General features: G+C 37.4%; 1 protein-coding gene across 1 annotated transcript; it reads left to right on the forward strand.

Annotated features, from left to right (window-relative positions):
* Positions 1–1,908: 1,908 nt before the first annotated feature.
* On the forward strand, positions 1,909–16,326 carry LOC146136723 (acetylcholine receptor subunit alpha-type acr-16-like). The gene is made up of 14 exons (XM_083396241.1): positions 1,909–1,978; positions 2,097–2,233; positions 2,806–2,927; positions 4,176–4,288; positions 4,955–5,055; positions 5,487–5,590; positions 6,187–6,353; positions 7,505–7,591; positions 8,619–8,731; positions 9,640–9,817; positions 11,170–11,405; positions 12,017–12,132; positions 12,723–12,799; positions 16,094–16,326. Exons 1-14 carry the CDS (start codon positions 1,909–1,911, stop codon positions 16,324–16,326), a joined length of 1,854 nt encoding a protein of 617 aa, XP_083252367.1.
* The last annotated feature ends 3,432 nt before the right edge of the window (positions 16,327–19,758 follow it).

The raw sequence follows: 19,758 nt of genomic DNA on the forward strand, positions 1-19,758 counted from the left end.
GAAAATATGGAAAAAGTCCACTTATGTAGATAGAAACCATAGTTCCTTTTAAAAACAAGCAACGAAAATTAAATTTTAATTCACCATATTTAACTGGAGTTTCCATCTTTTCCATTTGCTGTTAGAAATATTTTGCTATTATAAATACAAATTTAAACATTGGTTGTAGATTGTCAACTATGATAATTTTAAAAAAATATTATTTTTTTAGAAAAGACAGGTAAAGCCTTACAGGCTTTTAAAAAAATGTTTTCCTAAAATGCATTATTTATGACAAGCTCATGAACCGATGATCGGACGGCTCTTTAAAAGTTTAAAGTGTCAGGTCAGCTTTCAAAACCGTGTCGTTCTAGTTTTAGGAGAAATGCTTTTTCAGTCCAGAAAAGTTTACGTCAGTGATATTCATTTTGCAGATTTTCGACTGTTTTGTTTAAAAAGTATAAAACTTTATGATTCGCAGCCGATACCTAATTCCATATGATGGTTTCGTTATTTGACCGATACTAGGATGGTATCGGCGCCGATCTGATACCTCGCACGTTGTAATTATGTTTATTTTGCTGGTTTAAGTTTAGTAAAGACGTCATTTTGTATAGTAATGACATCATTTCGAATTTTAGAACGTCAAGTATCGGACATTCTACTAATTGATTTAAATCGTTTCAGAAAAGGTAACCCAAGACATCAAGTTAAAAATAGTGAACCTAAACCTTTAATTTCAGCAGCACCATGCAAATGTACAATATTATATTTCTATGTTGGATGGTTTTAACGACAGGTGAGAATCTTGGTTTAGTTTAGAAAATTAAAAACAAAAATGTCGTGTTTAATTAAAGTACTTAACTACGATCAATTCGTTTTTACATCTACGACTTGCAGTGTTGTAATGAATTAAATCAGTGACTTTACTTAAGTGCACTTAAGTCACTGTTTTCAAATGACTTGACTTGACTTAAGTTATTTGCGCAAAATTACTTGACTTGACTTAAGTTTTCCGGACAAATGCATTGACCTTACTTAAGTCTTTTGGACTAATGACTTGGGTTGAAATGAAGTGTTTTCTTCAGGTATTTTTTTTTATAAATTGAACTATTTTTTCAAATGTTTGCAAGTTATTGTTGGTAGTCCTCATACTAGTTAAAAATTATAATAGTTTAACGTTATATTTTTATGACAAGGAGATGACTTGAAGTTTGGCTCTAATTATAACTGGGACTTGACTTGCGCAACTGATGACTTGGACTGGGACTTGACTTGTTATTTATTCAAAAAGACCTGACTCGGACTTTCATATTCGACTAATTTTAAGACCTTTTTTAAGAAGGCATTGCAAGAAAAATGTTAAAATAGAATGTATACCAAGGCCTATACAAAAAAAGCATTAGAATTTTTCGCATTATTATTTTTATTTTTAACATGGAAACCACAGAATATCGTAGAAATTAATTAATAAATAGAATGATTTAAAATGTTTATATCAATATGGCACACTTCTGTATAGGCTTTGATAGTAATTAATCTTTCATTTAACGTTAGGATTGCCATTAATGTTATGGTTTAACCATTGTTTCTCAACCTTTTATGACTAGCATCACACCTTATAAATAACAAATAAATTGGCACCCCTATAAAGAATTATCCGTAGGTAATTTACTAGAATGTCACAATAAAACGGAACTGGAACAACACACGTCAATTCAACACAACGTCGGAAGTTATAATTGGGTTTGTTCCACTCTAATCTTTACACAAAAATTTGTAGGCCTAAGAGTTGAGCAAAAATCAGATTCTTCAAGATTCTCAAACATCTCTGGGCACCCCGGTTGAGAACCACTGGCTTAACCGGTGCGCGCTGGTTCACGCGAATCGCTTCCCAACATGAATACCCACCTTACTTTAGTTACGTAAATGGGTTTAATACAGGCTGTAAAAGCGAAGCGGGATCTGGGACTAGACGAAATCGACACACTTGACCGGGGTAGGACTCTGGTTGGTTTTAACCGACTGTGCAGTCCTATGTCTAATGGCCTATTGGCATTATGCTCAAAACCATTTCAAAATTTTCATGGAGAAATGCACTTATTCTTTGCTTCCAGCTTATGGAGATCGGGTCGAAAAGGATCTGATATTTGACCTTCTTCAAAATTATTCGTCCTTGGAACGACCTGTACCTCATCACACCGATACGCTGGTGATACGGATCAAGTTTTCTCTTCAGCAAATCATAGACATCGTAAGTAACACACAAAGCAAATCGCAAAGAAATGTTGCGCAATCATTACCACTAGAGATGTCCGATAATATCGGATCGGAGCCGATACTCGATGCCAAGTGGTAGTATCGGTACTTGTCCACGAGAACGGTATCGGTGGCGATTCGATACAAAATTAATCTAGGAGTTTCAGCCATGATTTACAAAGCAATGCTATGACCTTAAAAGGTAAACTTATCAAACAATAACATGTTTACAACAACTGGGGCTAACTAAACTTTCTCACCTTAAAGCAGCTTTTAACATGATAACCTAGACAAAAAACTGTATAAGTTTAGTATTTTATTGATTTTGCTTATCTGAGCATATAGTTATGACGTCATCGGGCATCAGATCGGATCGAGTTACTTTTCTTTCAAAATATCGGGTATCGGAATAAGCTGTTAGGTATCGGACATAAAAATTCTGACAGTAGGTACTTTGCATAGCATTCTAACTGCACTTTGTTAAATTTCAATACATGCTTTTTATCAGTAATTATGTAATAATAATATTTCTTTAAATCAACAACGTGAGTAAATATTTGTTTCCAGGACGAACGAAATCAGATTATCACATCAAATGCATGGCTGGATATGCAGTGGCAGGATTACCAGCTAAAGTGGGACAAAGAAGAAAACGACAACATTACAAAGATAAGGATTCCGTCGAAGCAGTAAGCTACGTGCCGTATTGTATTAACTTGACTTTAGCGCACTTAAGTCGCCGTTTTTAAATGACTAAAGTATTTTGAGCAAGATTACTTAACTTAAGTCGTTGTTTTAAAATGACTTGAGTCTTTTGGGCAAAATACCTTGACTTATGTCGCTGTTTTCAAATGACTTGAGTCTTTTGGACAAATTTACTTGACTTAACTCGCTGTTTTCAAATGACTTGAGTCTTTTGGGCAAAATTACTTGAATTAGGTCTCTGTTTTAAAATGACTTAAGTCTTTTGGGCAAAATTGCTTGACTTAAGTCGCTATTTTTAAAAGATCATTTGTTTTGGTCAAAACTGGCTAATCACCCAAGTTTTTGCTGCTAAAACAGCGACTTAAGTACGTTACGTTTTTTTGTTTTCTAAATCAGGATCGGATAGGTCACAGTGGTTCTCAAACTTTTTTAAGCGCGAGCCAAATAGGAGTTTTATAACCATCTCACGATCCAAGCCTCAAACATCAAAAAATGTGTTTTTTTCTGACATTCATGAAAAAGATGTATGAAAAAACAAACCTATAGCTCGCATCAAAAGAAACGAACCTATAGCTCGTATTGAAAGAAACGAACCTATAGCTCGCATTGAAAGAAACGAAACTAAAGCTCGCATCAAGAAAAACGAACGAACCTATAGCTCGTATATCCAAAGAAACAAAACTATAGCTCGCATCAAAAGAAACGAACCTATAGCTCGCTTTAGAACAAACAAACCTATAGCTCGCATCAAAAGAAACGAACCTATTGCTCGCAATGTAAAAAACGAACCTATAGCTCGCATTGAAAGAAACGAACCTATAGCTCGCTTTAGAACAAACAAACCTATAGCTCGCATCAAAAGAAACGAACCTATTGCTCGCAATGTGAAAAACGAACCTATAGCTCGCATTGAAAGAAACGAACCTATGGCTCGCTTAAAAAAAAACGAACCTATAGCTCGAATCGAAATAAACTACCTGTTGCGAAATAAATATTACACATTTTTCTCAATTCTAATCCCAAGTTTATCAGTGTCTAAAACAGCACTATAAAATGCAAATTACTTTACTTGTTATGACAATGACTGGGACTTGGGTCATTTAAAAATGACTTTAGGTATCGGTAAAAAGTGCCATGAAAATAAAATAAAATAAAAATAAATACCCAACAACTTCGTACATTGGTCAAAGACGCCATGGATACAATACAAGAAAATTATTTTATTTTTTGAGCATATGGACGCCCGATATACTCTTGTACAACAACGCCGATAACAACTTTGACTCCACAACCCAAACTTCAATCGTCATCGATAACCATGGTAACTGCCTTCACATGCCACCAGGTGGGGTTTGAGTGAAAATTATTTTGTGAAGGGTTGTCTTCTTCATAAATCCCGTGTTTCTAAACCTTTTGGATCTTAACCCAATGGCCGCCGTTTAATTTGGTTTGATCGTTGACTACAGTAGCTTTATATGATTTTTTTGATTGGTTCTAAGCACGTTTTTTCCAAAATGTGAGACAATGGCGGAAGTATTACAAGCATATGCCTCAAATAAACTGTATTCGAACTTATTTATTTTGTTGCGTTTTGTTCACTTTAAGCTCACAAAAAGTTCAGTTACTGAATTGGGTGGTCTAAGCTTCGGTGTTACGCTTAAGTTCAGCATTTTGGTGGCCACAAAAAAATCTGAGAAACACTGATTTACCCCGTTGTCTGTTATTCTAGATTCTTAAATGATGTACATTTGGAAAATTGACAGCTTTTGAGACATTTTGTTTCTTTTCTGAGTGGGTCAGCAGAAATGTGAATGATAAGTTTAATGGGGGTTCTCAAGAAGCGCACAATATATCAAAATACTGACTATAAAGTTAAAAATTTGTAGAAACAAAACGTTTTAAACCAACATCGTAATTAAAACTACCGTTTTAAAAGTTGTAGTTCGATCGAAAACAGGGTTGCCTGCGTAATGATTGGCTGTTAAACTTTGGTGCTTTGTGCCATATTCAGGCCTCTTCAAATCGACTTGCAAAATAGACGTTAGCAACTTTCCGTTCGACGAACAAGTTTGTACTCTTAAGTTCGGTGTGTGGTCGTACAACGGAAATCAGGTAAAAATATTAAACATTTTTTGGGAATTCTGTGAAGGCAATTCACAATGCAAGGCTTATTGTCACCAATTGTTTTTTTATTTCGATTTTTTATAAAATTTAATGAGCTGGATACTTTTAATTAGCAGAGTATATTTCGATTATTTTCTAGATTACTTTACAATATTCATTTGACAAATATGTTTTGCTATGGCCACATATATAGGGCCAAAACAGTTATGCTATCTATTATTACAACCAAACATTGAAACAACTAAAACACGAATATCTTTAAAACCTTATGTGCTATAAAAAATGTCAGTTTAAGAGTCAGTGCCGAAAACACTTTAAGAATCAATCTATTACATCTTCGTTTAAAATTTGCTGTTGACCGGTGTAAGTAAAGGGTTATTTAATTGTACGGCTTACGACTTCCTCTAACGGCGACGCAGGTGGACTTGCAACTTCAGCAAGGTGGCGGTACAGACACGACGGAATATACCGAGAGTGGGGAATGGAAACTGATAGAAGTTATCGGCAAAAGGACAACTCACAAGTAAGAAGATAATTACTTGCTCATGGAGAAAATATTATCAAGTGAAAAGTGTTTTAAGTATATAACTTTTATCAGAGTACGTCTTTAACTGAGTTAACGAACCGCCTTGCTTAAAGGGAATTTAAGAAGTTCATTTTTTCTGAAAGTATATTTTCTAAACATAATTTTTCTAAATATAATTTACCTAGGGATTAAGTTTGGTCAGCGCTGGTATTTTGGTTATTTCGAAACACGACATAGTCTAAAACCGTTATTCTTAAAAAATACTAACTATAGGCGTTGCATTCTACATAATGTTTTTTACACCTTAGGAATGTCCGATAATACTCCTTGTAGTTTTATTACCTTCCAAAGCAAAAAATTCTGGATCCGCCCCTATTGCTAGCATGTATACTTAAATAAAGAAAATATATTTTTTAAAAGCTAACTAACCGGCACACAGGTTTAGCATAATAACTTGTTTTGGAGCATAATAGTTAGAGGCTGTCGGTAAACGTGGAATTCATATCCAAGCCCATACAGAAGTAGGTAGCATTTAAATCGTCTCGAATAACTCTTTACTTATTTTCAAAATCCTAACTTGTTTTGTTTGTCAGATACAAATGCTGTCCTGAGCATTTCGTGGACGTGACTTTCTCGATCGTGATTCGGCGCCGAACCATGTTCTACATCATCAACCTTGTACTTCCTTGTGTGCTCAATTCTGTCCTAACCCTGCTCACATTCGTTCTACCAGCTGAAGCTGCCGAGAAAATCACCTTAGGTAGCTAGGTATTTTTGCTTATTTGAATAATTTTAATGTTACTAAAAACGTTCATATGCACTATGTGTATTTTGTGATCAAGCTCTTCTGGATCCGTACTGGCCAACGATAACCGCAAATATTATAAATTACACCGGATAACTTCGTAACAGCTTACTAAAATCAGTGAGCCTAATTATGATAATCGTCCAGTAAGGCCAGGCTAGAAAAACAACATTAGTTTGGAAGTAAGTTCCAAGCATAAGACCTCCAGTCATACCGGTACCGTCGCTCTACCAACTGAGCTACACAGGCTTAGAGGGAAGCAACTCGAGAAGCAACCATAGCACAGTTGTCTGCTGCATTCTGTTCTTATATACAACCTCAATTAAAAGCTGACTGGTTTCTGTAGGCTTTTCGGCATGAAGTGTAACATCAAAGGTGTGATCATTCTGCACAGCATTTGATCTACAGGAACCTGGCAATAACGGTAGCTCATTCAGAGGTTGCTAAAACTCGATCTCGTGAAGTTCTTTTGTAGACTGGATAATGGGCACAGCTGACCTCAATTGCGCAAAAAAATGTTAAAGTTTCAATGCAATTTATTCTTAAATAGTGCCATCTAAATTCCATATTCTGTATTAGACCTGGAGTCACCAAACCTCGGTTTAGTTTTTCCGGCCCACAGAATCTTTCCGAAAACAAGTTTATCAATGTTACATTAACGTTAATGTTTGCCAAATGTAAAAGAAAGCTAAGAATGGTAAAAATTCAAAATAAACGACAATTGCATAAATATTTCATAATCATTACGCAATAAACTGCCAATGAAATATTTGAAATCAGGCTGGGGATTTTAAATTCTGACAGTGATGCGGCCGTTGATGGTATTTTTCCGGCCTTTAAATAAGAACGTTTTCTGTCCCCTGGTATTAGACAAATGTGGCTATTAACTTTTGTCATTTAGGTTTATTCTGCGAGAGTTTAGTGTCATTCACCCGACAGACATGATGATCAGTTCGTTAGTATAGAAGAGTTGTTCCCAACTGGAGGGTTACTTATGTGGATTCGGTGAGTCATAATAGGTTGGGAACCACAGGTATATAAACACAGAATTGTCAAAAGAGCGGTGGTTAGTTTACAAATCCCGATATTTCGTGTTTTTTTTTCAGCCATTACAGTGTTGTTGGCTCAGATTGTCTTCATGCTACTCATCATGGAAACAATGCCACCGACGTCTGACGCGATACCACTCATAAGTAAGTAGTCCATATCTTTTAAGTAAAAACAATACGGCGAGTAAAAAGATTCGCTTTTCATAAATGCATTTTTCATAAATGATGAAGATACAGTTCTCTTGGCGAAGTTGGTTGTGGCAAACAAATTTTGCGATGGTATTTTGTCTTTTTGTTTTTTACGAATTGTCTAAAAGTTTTGCATTTAGGTCCCAGATCAAATGTTGCTGCAAAATAACGAAAAATAAAATAAAATGAGTTAGTAAAAACGCCAAAACTCTAGTTTATATTTACAAAAGGGGTTCTTAAACTTTTTATAACACTGATCACCAAAAAATGTTTGGTTCGCGTGGATCAGGATTTCCATGAAATGGTTATAGATTATAATAAACTTATCAAACCGTCTGTTTTCGGTCGAACAAATGCGAAACTGAACTGAAGTCTAAATACATTCAAAGATAAAGCTCAAAAGTTTTTTTTTTGGAAAAACAAATTCATCCCATTTTTCTAATTATACACCAATAATTGAAGTATACCTCCATGGATCCTTAAATCCCCTTGATGTACATCCTAAGGGGTCCAGGAACCCAGTACGATAACCCCTGAAAACAAATAAGTTGCGCTAAAAAAAGTTATACAAACGTCGAAAAGGTGAAAAATTAACAGTGTTCTTGCTCTATTGAAGTCGTACTTACCAACAATAACGACTTACGTTTCATACGACATCGGAAGCCTTCGACAGACTAGCCAAATCAGTCGATAAATTAAAAAGGCAGTAGTCTAGAAAAACTAGCCTGTGATGAGGTTCGAACTCGCGACCCCGGTTATACCGGGATCGTCGCTTTACTAAGCTACAAAACGTTAGATGCGAGCAAGTCAAGAAACAATCAAAACACTATTTAAAACAGAGTTTGCTTTGAATTTCTACACCCTTTAAAAAAATTTTGTATTAGTTTTAAAAGTTAGTTTCCGTGCGAAGCTCTTATCTTTATTTCTGTTGTTTCAATGATTACACTCCTGACAGGTCAAACTACATAAATTGTTTCCCCAGGTAAATACTTCGCCTGTAGCCTGATGACAGTTTGCGCTTCTGTGGGCGGAACGGTGCTGGTTCTGTCCTTTTACTACAAATCACCGGAGATCGACGGAAGAATGTCGCCTTTTGTGAGTTTATGTGTGCGTTAGATACCGAAAAAGACTTCCTTAAACGACATGGTTAAAATGACTTAATCAATGACCTGACACTCAAGGCACCGTTTTCAAACGAATAGATTTGGCTTAAGTTATTTGACCAAAATTACTTGACTTGATTTAAGTTTTTCTGACAAATGACTTGACTTAGACTTTTAAGTCATTGAGTCAAATAACTTGGGTTATCTCAATAAAATAACCAAGTACAAGGTGTCCCTAATGTTAGATGTTTTAATGTTAGATTGGTAAAATATTAAGTTACACAACGAACGCCACTGGATTTTTAAATTGGTAATCAAATTATGAATTTATACAAAGATTGACATTGCCATTTTAAATATCAGTTTTTAGTAAGGATAATATTGCATTTGAACATCGCAATATATTAAGCAGGCCACGAAATGTTAAGCATGGGTTGAAACGGTCCTATATATATATGTCTACTATGAAATGCTAAGCATGGAATTGCGATGAAATGCTAAGCATGGAATCACGTTCAACTTAGATGTGAAACACGGCACAATATAGAAGTTCATGCTGACATTGATGTAATGATTTAAGTCAAAGACTTGCCTTATTACTTGACTCGAGTGCACTTAAGTCACTGTTTTGGAACGACTTGACTTGAGTCTTCTGTACTACGGACTTAGGTTAAGCATTTTTTCAACTAAATTGGGTTATTTATTTTACTTTTGCACCTAAATCAATTTTCTTGCTAAATGTTATTTGTTATTATAAATTTTTTACGGCCACGCCCTCTAGATTGGCTTAAAATGGTACCAAAAATGTTTTAGCGATATATCATTTTTCATGAAAAGGGCACTTTTGGGTCGCGAACCAAAACATGGGTCTAATAAACATGTCGTTGTTATTATACGAAGCTCCGCAAACTCCTGCTGGTCACAATCCCGCGGCTGATGCACATGGACCCGTTCGCGCCAGATTTCGAATGCACTTTTCAGAACTCGTGCGCCACAAGCGGACAGAAAATTTGCAACAACTGCCGCACGGTGGCGTCGCGGAAGCCGGACGAAAATCACTCGCAGCGACTGCGCGAAGGTAAAGTGTAAAAAACTTGAAATTGCACATCAAAAAAGGCTCAGTCGGGACTTATTTTCTTCAACATTTCGGCTACCTAAGCAGGATACTTCTATCGGGGAATGCAACAACACCTTGAAGTGTTTAGTTAAACTACAAGTGTTTTTTTTCTAGTTTGTTTGGTATTTATTTAGCTCGACTATGCCGAATCCATTCTATTTAGGAAATACCTTAGTAATTCGAATCGTTAACTGATGCCATTATCGTACCATTTGGAGGCTACAAAAACATATAAATATATATATTTTGTGTAAATGTAACGTAAAAGATAAGAGTTGTGGATAAGTTCTTCCCATTTGCCGAAAGAGATTGCGAATTCCTCATCAAGTCAGTAGAGTCTGAGTCAAGTCCTCTGACAACCTGTCTCCACTAGGGATCAGTCACGGAGGTAGGCCCGAGTTAAAACTGAGCAAGGCAGTAGGTAAATACTTAACCTTTTTGCTTGTGGTGTTGGCTATGGGTGAGTTTAACACATACAGGTAAGGTTTGTTGAATATTGGTTATATGCTTTAGTTTATCGTTTTACAAAAACTTGTAATCTCACCGTAAGTTTCTACAAAAGATTAAGCCAGGGGTGTTTCACTCAAATAATCCGATGTGCCAATTTTTATCTTATAACTTCTTCCCGTGTCAAAGTTTAGCAACTATTTTTTTCTAATATTAAAAGCGCTTTTATACAAAAAATAAAAACAGTATATTGTTATATTTGTAACATCAGAAGTAATTGTTTGTTGTCGTAATTGCTGGGATTGTTTTGTATTGTGAATAAACAATGACAATTGGCTGTACAACAAATTTAGATTTTTTGACAATTGGCTGTATTTTGGGGTGTAGGGGAGGGGGGGGGTTGCGTCTTGCGTGCCTTTTTACTTAGGTCGCGTGCCACATTTGGCACGCGTGCCTCATGTTGGACACACCTGAGTTAAGCGGACATTGGTTTTGATCAACAACTTGTAATCTCACTAAAAGTTCTTACAAATCTACATTTTTAAATATGTTTGTTCTCCAACGTATCGGAGGTCTAACAAGTCGGCATCGTAAAGGTTAAGGACACCTAATGCTTGTACATAGCCCACACCACATTTATTTTATGTACCTTGTACGAGCGTTTAGTGTTATATATCCAGAAGAAGGAAACTTGTATAGGTGGCCGGAACGTTGGCAAACAAATATCATTGCCAGAGAAGCTATTTTGACTAAAGCTTTAATTGTATAAAAAGTTACAAACGGTATTTTTTTTTTAAATTAGCTTACCATTTCACCAAACCTGTAAGCTTACCACAAGTTTCCACAAGCGATTAAATTTATCCCAGTTCATGAGCGGACATTGGTTTTGAACAACAAGCAAGCCAGTCGCACTTACGAAGGAAAAGAAAATTGGCGTCCACAGGAAGGATCGACGGAAAACACAACAACGGCGATTCTGCAAAAGCAAAGAAAAGGCAGTCGGTCAAAGACGGTTGCTGTAAGTGAAATGACAGTTGCTGTAAGTGAAATGACAGTTGCTGTAATGATAAAGACGGTTGCTGTAACGCTAAAGATGGTTGTTGTAAGTACCATAACAGTAACATGAAGTAAATATTGTCAAAAAAAGTTAAGGATGGCCGTGCCTGAAAATTTAACACTTTAAATGTCCGCAAAACAACACTTTTATGAGTTGTTTATCTGTTCAAAGTGGCTAGTGGATATTATTGAAAACAATAGTATATTCAAGTCTTAAATTCAACAATAGCTTATTTAAGTCAAGTCTTTTTTCTTCAAGTCTTTTAAACATTCAAAGAGCTGTAATAATTTTGTACAATTAAACCAAAAGTTATAGTTTTTCTTATTAAACAAACTTGTCAGACTCTTGGTTCGAATAAACCAGTGTTTGTCAACCTATGAGTCGCCATCTGCAGAAGGTCACATTGTTGGTTATTGAGATTAGTTCTGAGCAAGTTTACTCCAACGTTCAAAAAAATTGTGAGAGTAACGCGAAAACTGTGGTCATTGTAATTTAACCGAAATTTATATTTTTTTTAACTTTAAACTCACAAAAGTTTAGTGAAGCTAAGGTCACCAAATCTTTGCTGTTATCAAAAAGCACTGGAATATAACTAACATTAAGCGACTTTCGTGAGCTTCCTAAAGTCATACAACGATAAACCTTTTTGTTTAAAGGTTCAACTTAACCAGGCCGTGCTTTCTACTCTGGCGGGACCACACGGTCGCACGATTGTTAACCAAAGAGCGAAAGAATATTCAAGTGAAGGTCCTGTTGTCTCCCCATCAGTTAGGTAAAGACAAACTATTTGCGGAGAAATACATGATACCTGTAAAACACCTGTGATCTTGCTCTTCTGAAGTCGTACTGGCTAACAATAACGGATTATGTTATATATACCGGAAGTTCGACAGACTAGCTGAATTGCGGTGAGGTTCGATTCGAACTCACGAGTACACCCATAAGGTGTCCGTCGCTCTACCAACTGAGCTATGTAGGTTGAGAGTCAAGTACGTCGAGAAACCACCACAGCACTATTTCTTGTTGCTTTATTGTGGAACAAACAATTGTATTATAGGGAAGCGACAGTAAACGGTTGAGAATCACTGGTTTAGGGTCTTGTTTTGCTTTTTTGTAAAAAAATAAGCTTCAGTCTCAGTTTATTATTTTGATTGATAAAGCAACTGCCATTCGTTTCCTTGATTTAAACTCGCAGTTGTAAACGTTTAAAACGTTCTCGGACAATCTCTTTTTTTTCACTTTTATTTAACTATAAAGTCGTAAACCGTTTGCCGAGTTTTAACCAAGATTCAAGTTCAACATTGTCTTGTGCTCTACCTCAAAATAATTACCAGGTAAAACCAAAAACTCTTTACATTTTAGTGACGATCTACAAGCGAATCAAACCAGACCACGTCATCAAAGACGAGCAGCCAATCAGAGCAAGCCACCTTACTTTGGTGAGTTGACTTTTAAATCAATGCCGAATACTGAGCATTACAATCAGGGCTGCCGAATTTTTTGTTTGTTTTTTTTTGCTGAAGTCGGACTCGAGACTCGAGTAAGACCACGCAAAACTATCCGAGTGCGAGTTTGACATGCGCATGTGCAGTAGCAAATTTTGAATCTCATAAGGCAGTAAACTGTAAATTGTTAAGGCGGAATAGCAAATGGTGGATATTTTCCAACTAAGTTGTGGGAAACTGATAAGTTATGTATATTGTGGGTGGATGAAATATGAATTACATGACACCCCCCCCCCCCCCCCCCCTATGTGTTGATTGCTGAATATCCACTGTGTTTAGCTTCGTAAATGATTTTAACACTGGCTTTAGTGTCACAGCCGAACTCAAAGACTCGACGAAATCGCACATTTGGGCGAGTCGGACTCGGAACTCGGGTTTATTTTTTTGGCCGAAGTCGGACTGGGGTTAATTTTAGCCGACTCCGCAAACCTGATGACAACATTATAATCGGCCAGGGACAGACCTAGGCTTATCAACCTGGCCTTGTAATACCCAAACTGCCTATTTTTACCTTCCGTAAATGCGAAACATGTTTAGAATATAAATACGGTTTCCATATCGGAATTTGATTAAAAAAAACCTTTAAGCGGCCGTGTGTTTCATCATATTTTGGAAAAAAAAGGTTTCGCCAAATTAAACGGTTATCAAATCGAAAATATCTTTGTAACGTAGCCTTTGTATTAAAAGTAATACCTCCCTAACCTAAAACAAAATAAACGCCCTGTGTGGTGTCCTTATGTTTACTTCTTTATGATGTCAAGTTTTAACAACATTTTGTGACGACATATCAAAAAAAATTAGGTGGGCCACGCGAACAAAAATCTTGGATTCGCTTTTTTAAGCTATGCCCTTTATTTGGAACAAAAACTTATCGTCCTAGTCTTTTATTGCTGAGGGTAAGATTTTTAAAACGGCTACGTTTAAAACAAATAATGTAAGGTTAGCCCACAATTCTGGATAAAACCTAATGTACGGATTGTGTTTAGCTAGGTTTAAGAGTTCTAGGTTTTGCACTAAAGTAATGTTCTCAAATAAAAAGCTTAAACTTTTTTACCATTTCTATGATATTCTCAAAACGGATTACTGCAAAATATTATTCCACCCTAGTATCGGACAAGCACTGATACCACCCTAGTATCGGACGAGTAGCGATAACACCCTAGTATCGGACGAGTAGCGATACCACCCTAGTATCGGACGAGTACCGATACCACCTTAGTGTCGGACGAGTACTGATACCACCCTACCATCGGACGGGTAGCGATACCACCCTAGTTACGGACGAGTACCGATACTACCATAGTATCGGACGAGTACCGATACCATCCTAGTATCGGAAAAGTAGCGATACCACCCTAGTTACGGAAGAGTACCGATACTACCCTAGTATCTCCGATACTACCTTAGTATCGGACGAGTACCGATACCACCCTACTATCGGACGAGTACCGATACCACCTTAGTATCGGACGAGTACCGATACCACCCTAGTTACGGACGAGTACCGATACTACCATAGTATCGGACGAGTACCGATACCATCCTAGTATCGGAAAAGTAGCGATACCACCCTAGTTACGGACGAGTACCGATACTACCCTAGTATCTCCGATAGTACCTTAGTATCGGACGAGTACCGATACTACCCTAGTATCTCCGATAGTACCTTAGTATCGGACGAGTACCGATACCACCCTAGTATCGGACGAGTACTGATACCACCCTACCATCGGACGGGTAGCGATACCACCCTAGTTGCGGACGAGTACCGATACTACCATAGTATCGGACGAGTACCGATACCATCCTAGTATCGGAAAAGTAGCGATACCACCCTAGTTACGGACGAGTACCGATACTACCCTAGTATCTCCGATACTACCTTAGTATCGGACGAGTACCGATACCACCCTAGTTACGGACGAGTACTGATACTACCATAGTATCGGACGAGTACCGATACCATCCTAGTATCGAAAAAGTAGCGATACCACCCTAGTTACGGACGAGTACCGATACTACCCTAGTATCTCCGATAGTACCTTAGTATCGGACGAGTACCGATACTACCCTAGTATCTCCGATAGTACCTTAGTATCGGACGAGTACCGATACCACCCTAGTATCGGACAAGTACCGATATCATCCTAGTATCGGAAAAGTAGCGATACCACCCTACTTACGGACGAGTTCCGATACTACCCTAGTAACTCCGATACTACCCTAGTATCGGACGAGTAGCGATATCACCCTAGTATCGGACGAGAACCAATACCACCCTAGTATCGGACGACTACCGATACTACCGCGTGGTATCGGGTATCGGCTCCGATTCTATATTCTTGAACGTAGTTCTACGTACGCGGTGCTTTTTTAGACGTTTCCAGTTCGTTTGAGAGTTGCAACTGTGCAAGTTACTCGTCGGATCCGGCTGAGGCGAGTTTGGGATTACGTCATCGATACGGGGAGAGAAACTCCGGGCAAGAATGTGGGTTCACTTCGGGCTGTTTGATTCAATGCTAAATGACTGCATTATAGAGATAAAATAAACCACATTGATAAAGTTTTTGATAAAACTAAAGCGTATACAAAGCTAATGTTTACCAGGAGGGGATAAAGGTAGAATAATTTTTTTACCGGAAGTCATTTAAACTTTAGAGATGACGTAACAACAGGACGTCTAAAAAGGTAAACTTCTAAAACCTAAGGTTATCGTTCGTTGCATAAGTACGTAATGGAAATCGCAGTTTAAAAAGGTTCAAGGATAAAGAGGGATGACCTGGTAAATAGGGACATGGCCTGGTATAAAAATTTGCCGACTGCAGTAAGACTAAAATAAAGCGTTTAATTATTATTTAGTTTAATTTATGAACGTAGAACAATTTACTTTCTATAGGTGGCGTTTTTCCATTAATATTTTAGTTCAAACATTACTCATAATCGGACGAGTTTACCGATTTCAATAGTTTAACGTTTTGTTTTTATGTCAATGACTTCACTTGAAGTTGACCGCTCGAACTGGGACTTGTGCAACCGGTGACTCTAGATTTGGTCTCTTATTATTTTTTTTTATAAAAGACTCGACTTAGACTTTTTGCAACGACTAGCTTGTACTTTAGTTGCTTCAAAATGACTTGTTTACAATACTGCTTAGTGCTTGACGGTGATTTCAAAACGACGGTACTGGTTTACAGCTTTAAAATCATACGAATCCCATTTTATCCTCAGCCCTTCTGGAGAACAGCGGAGACAAAGCGATGCGTGAGATCCTCCGGAAGATGCAGAGGATCTCTCGGAAGTTGGATCAGGAGAAAAGATGCAACGAGATCCTCCTCGAATGGCAGTACGCAGCCAGAGTGCTGGATAAGATGTTTCTCTGGTTTTTCTCGCTCTTCGTGGTCGTAACAACCCTGGCAACACTCTTCGCTGTCCCCAATATTAACCACGTGTTTACGCTGTAGAACAGTGGTCCTTATATTTCCCTTTGGGTTTAGCGTGCTGTACACAGCAGTGTTTTTAAACCTTCGAAGTCAACCACATATATAAGTATTTTGCTGTACACTTCACTTGATAAGGATAAAGAGGAATAAAAATATCCTTTCAGTGCTGTATTACAAGTGTTATAATATAAACAAATCAATTTGAAATAATTGCACAGGTCAAGCCTTTTTAATAAATAAGTAATGAAAAACACCTAATAAAATCCCAAGTCCACGTTAAGTTAAATGTCCAGGAGAATTCTGTCAAGCCCAGCCATTTAAAAACAGTGAACTAAGTGCGCGTAAGTCAAGTCAATGACTTAAGTCATTACAACAGTGTTTCGCTCTATTTCAGCTTGTCTTATAAGGAGAAAAAGTAATTAAAATCTCCTTATATTATATAAACAGTCTAAAGATTATATTACCAGTGTTGTTAACAAATACAAGGCAATTCCCCCACCCCCCTCCCAATCTAAATATTTAACTTAACTTAAACTACCTAAATGGAAAACATTATTTGCGCTTTGCATGAATCTTTACCGACTTCAACGTTGATTTAATTTGAACGAGAGAGAATATCACTTACGCTGTATTATTACAGTTGCGTTTATTTTCACTAAGCCAGTATCTTTTCTGGCGGTGTCCCAACTAATGTTTTTTCCTCGCCGCCTACCGCCTGGTTTCAACGGCGACCATTTTATCGATTTCTACCAATATTGAAAATAAACCAAGTTAGATGTAAAAAAAACCTTGCTTTTAGTGCTAGTGAGTGACTTCAGACTAGTGGTTTTTGGACGTGTTTTAAAAAGGACTGTGAAAACTGAAATCCAGAATGTTAAACTGAAATTAAATCTAAATATATTTATGAAAAAGGCGCCAAAGCGTTTTTTTATCGAATAAAAGCTGATATTTGTTTTATTTTTTGAATTATTCTCCAAGATTTTAATTAGGCCTTCATTGACCCCCTATAAATGTATGCGTTTTTGGTATCTACCAGTGTTGTAACCAAGGTAAAAACACATGCAATTAAAGGGCCAGTAACTGTTAAGGTGAATAATTTTCTAACCATGTATTGTGACTGAATCCAGCAAAGTTTAATTACCGTTCGTAAAAAGGGATTTAACTACTAGTTGTCCTACCCGGGTACAGGACTCAAATAAATAACAAAGTAGAAAAAATTGAGACATGTCTTGTATTTCTTACACAGATTTCACAATTCTTTAAGAAATCTTGCTCTGGATCGATACTAATAAATATATAACCATGTGAATTTAGTAAATCGGCGACTTAACTAAATCAAACGAAGACCCATAGGTTAACAAAAACCCAGGTCAATTCGACATTGAAAGAAGCAGTACCTAAAGACAGTCGCAATATTGCACTCCGAAATGTCCGATTTTTATTCGATAGCAAATGACGTCATTGCTATGCTTAAACAAACAAAAAAATTAAATTGTGTCCAAAACTTTTTTTTTTAAGTATCGCGATCCGATACCAAATTAATTCACTATCTTCATTCATGTGCTAAGATATTCAAAATAGAAAGAAATCGAAGTGTTCAAAAGTATTTATTCTATGTTCTTAGATTACAATTCGCTTAAGCGCTATGAAGTTTGGTTACCTCCAGTTGTTAACCTAGGCCCACTATTATAAACTAAACTTTCAAAACAGAAATAGCTTTGCTGGGTCGCAAATCATGGCTTAAATTCCAACATTAATTTTGTATTGGATCGGCACCGATACTGCAGGGCTAAACTGATAGCTTAAGGTTCATAGAACAGTAGTAACAGTTCAACATAATAACTTCTGTCCGTTATATTATTATTTTTAGAGTGAGTTCAGCCATTGTCCAGTTGGGTTCAGTTCAGTTCAGTTAAGTTGAATAAGTTGGATAAGAGAACCGCAGCGCGATCATGAAATACACTTTCGGACTTACGGCAACGACCGCTTTGTCAATTCAAAGAAGGCATTGTGAAGGAAGCAAACCAAACCGAGTGGTTCGCCAGCATTCGAGCTCTCGGGCCCGAGGACTTGCCACTTGCGTTCACCGAGCGCTACCGAGACATTCTCAAACAGCGGAGAGGAGCCGGTTACTGGTCCTGGAAGTACGCGCTGATTGAAATGACGCTAGACAAATTCAAAGCGGCGACTTCCTGCTCTGTATGGACGCAGGCTACGAAATAAAGACGTCCGGTGAAGCGAGTTTCCACGAGTACCGTAACACGCTCTCAAAGTCGCAGTTCGATGTGCTTACGTTCCACGTTGGAACACACCTACACGGCCGAGCGCGTCTTTCAGACGTTCGATGTCGACGCCGCAAACCGGAGCGTTCGGGATAGCGGCCAATACTCGGGAGGCCTGTTATTGCTGAGAGAAGGCGAGCATCTGCGGCGCTGGCTGTCGCTGGTCAACCAAGTGCTGGAAGGCGACCCGTGGATCATTACGGACAAGTATAACGACGAGACCCGACGTCTTGATCCCGAGTTTAAAGACTCCAGAGCCTTACACGATCAGAGCGTTTCGAGCGTTTCGCTTAAACTTGTTGGCAACGTCGCACTAAGGGACCAATTCTACCCTGGTCGGGAAAATTTTCCTTTCTGGGCGTCGCGGCTGCGAGTCAAATAGTAAAAATTAATAATTGCATACTAGTCGAAATACCCTGCTTTGGCTAGTTTACAAATAGGCTGTTCACTCTTACATTTTAGTGTGATTTAATATGCTTGGACTATACAGGCGTTGGCTCGGAGATGGAAATTTATTACCTTTTCATAAACCCGATAATTTGCGAAATCTACCTGAATTCTATCTTGTTTAACGAAAAGTATCAATCGAACTATGGTCATTTAATCGCGAGTAAATATATATATGTTATGTTGTTCCATTGACCTGTAAGTTTGCCAAGGGGCATGTTATATCCGATAATTTTAATAAATTAATTGTGGCACACGAACGTGTAACCAAAAAATAGTGTTTTGCATTATTTCTGCAGTGGTCCGACCTAATACAATTGGCTAAGTCACACATTCTACGTACCAGCACGCCCCTCCTCTGGAATTTCAAAATGCGATTATTGTTGTTGTTTATAAAGGTAATAAGCTTATACATAAAGGCTAAAAATATTATTTCGGATTTAGTAACTCAGTTTTACTAAGTTACTAATGGAATACTATTAATTTGTATATAAACTTCTACTGATATAAAATCGTATGTTCATATTATTATCATAGGTACTGAAGTTAAACTATGTGTATTTATATTGCCCCCAACCCTGGAAAAGTTCTGCCGGCGCCTCTGCGTACAAGGGCAATCCGAATTTCAGAAAGCCAGAAGTCTTTCTTCTGTTTGTCTGGAATAAAATCGTTCTCTTTTAACTGTTAGGGGTAAGTAAGCGGCCGCATGAAAATTGCAACGACC

The sequence above is a fragment of the Ascidiella aspersa genome, chromosome 8, assembly GCF_963924565.1.
Source record: "Ascidiella aspersa chromosome 8, kaAscAspe10.2, whole genome shotgun sequence".
Classification (NCBI taxonomy): Eukaryota; Metazoa; Chordata; class Ascidiacea; order Phlebobranchia; family Ascidiidae; genus Ascidiella; species Ascidiella aspersa.

What these genes read in the sequence shown, in the direction of transcription:
- LOC146136723 (XM_083396241.1), top strand. Translation starts at nt 1,909, where the DNA reads ATGGGTTTAATACAGGCTGTAAAAGCGAAGCGGGATCTGGGACTAGAC. An exon ending in GGTCGTACAACGGAAATCAG is followed by an intron (nt 5,056 to 5,486) that starts GTAAAAATATTA and finishes ACGGCGACGCAG; the next exon opens with GTGGACTTGCAACTTCAGCA. An exon ending in ACGGAAGAATGTCGCCTTTT is followed by an intron (nt 8,732 to 9,639) that starts GTGAGTTTATGT and finishes TATTATACGAAG; the next exon opens with CTCCGCAAACTCCTGCTGGT.